Source organism: Eimeria tenella, genomic scaffold (genome assembly GCF_000499545.2).
Source record: "Eimeria tenella Houghton genomic scaffold, Eth_scaff2931, whole genome shotgun sequence".
NCBI classification, from domain to species: Eukaryota; Apicomplexa; class Conoidasida; order Eucoccidiorida; family Eimeriidae; genus Eimeria; species Eimeria tenella.
In genome coordinates, this window is record NW_013542808.1 from 992 (window position 1) to 2211 (window position 1220).

The following is a 1220-nucleotide window of genomic DNA, read 5'->3' on the forward strand; positions in this document are numbered from 1 at the left end:
CTGCGTTCTCCTGTTCGCTTTAGTCCCCTTCTGTGCCTCAAACGTCCCGTCGCCGCCGCTGTGCTGCTGCTGCGCTGCTGCTGCTGCTGCTGCTGCGCTGCTGCTGCTGCTGCTGCTGCAGGAGCTGTTTCGGGAGAACCTGGTGCGGGGGCGGGGCCTGTTTTGCCGCGCGCTGATTCGCTCGCAGCTGGCGAGCCCGGGCTTCACTGGGGTGTATGCGTCTTTGCTGTGCATCGTGAACAGCAAGTTGCCAGACATCGGCGAACTTGTTTTAAAAAGACTTATTTTGCAATTCAGGTCAACTCTGCTGCTTCCTGCATGCGCTGCTCCTCCCCAGCTTGCGTTTCGCCTTCTTCCCGCTGCCGCATCTTCTCTGCTTCGCGAGATACTGCTGCTGCTGCTGCTGCTGCTGCGCGTGAAATGCCTTTTTGCTGCTTTTTTCGCTTTTTGCTGCTTATTCTTCACTGTTTAGCATTTACTATTCACTGTTTATCATTTACTATTCAGTATTTATCATTTATTATTCATTGTTCGGTATTTATTCATTTGTTTTTTGTTTTATTCATTTGTTTATTTTACTTGTTTCATTTTGAGCTTAGAAGTGCTTGTGTGTGTATGAGGGCACGCACTTTGAATGATTTAAATAAAAAGTTCATTTAATTAAATGTCTAATTAATTGAATAATTTATTTAATTAGATAATTCATCTTTATATCAATTAATTTAATAATTTGCTTTATCCATTTTAAGTGATTATGCACAAGCGAAGCGATAAATGCTTGACTCATTTTCTCCCTTTTAGGGTTTAGGGTTTAGGGTTTAGGGTTTAGGGTTTAAGGTGTAGAATGGAGCCTCAGGACAAACCCCAGCTTCTACACCTTAGAGCAACCAGCATTCACAGCGCAGGCCCCAGGCCTAGGGTTTAGGGTTTAGGGTTTAGGGTTTAGGGTTTAGGGTTTGGGGTTTGCAGGCGCGCGTACCGGCGAAACGACAAAGTAGTGTGTTTGGCCTGCGTGGAGTTTTTCGCTCATTTGGTGAATCAGCGAATAGCCCACGAGCTGCTCGCGCTGCAGCTCTGCGAGTTGCTGCTGCAGCAGCCCACCAACGACTCCGTCGAAGTCTGCATCGGGTTTCTCAAGGTCTGCTGCTGCTGCTGCTGCTGCTGCTGCTGCAGCTGCTGCTGCTGGGGTGGGGGGAGGTGCTGCGGCGGCGGGGGGGGGG

At 48.9% G+C, this 1220-nt stretch overlaps 1 protein-coding gene across 1 annotated transcript in view; it reads left to right on the forward strand.

Moving 5' to 3' along the window:
* Nucleotides 1-1220, forward strand: part of ETH_00043160 (cell cycle control protein, putative) — a gene marked incomplete at both ends in the record, with an annotated part of 6385 nt that overhangs the window by 963 nt on the left and 4202 nt on the right. Inside the window, 2 exons of the mRNA XM_013375642.1 lie at nucleotides 122-297; nucleotides 970-1138. Coding sequence (XP_013231096.1) covers nucleotides 122-297; nucleotides 970-1138 — 345 coding nt within the window. The remainder of the gene's footprint in view (nucleotides 1-121; nucleotides 298-969; nucleotides 1139-1220) is intronic.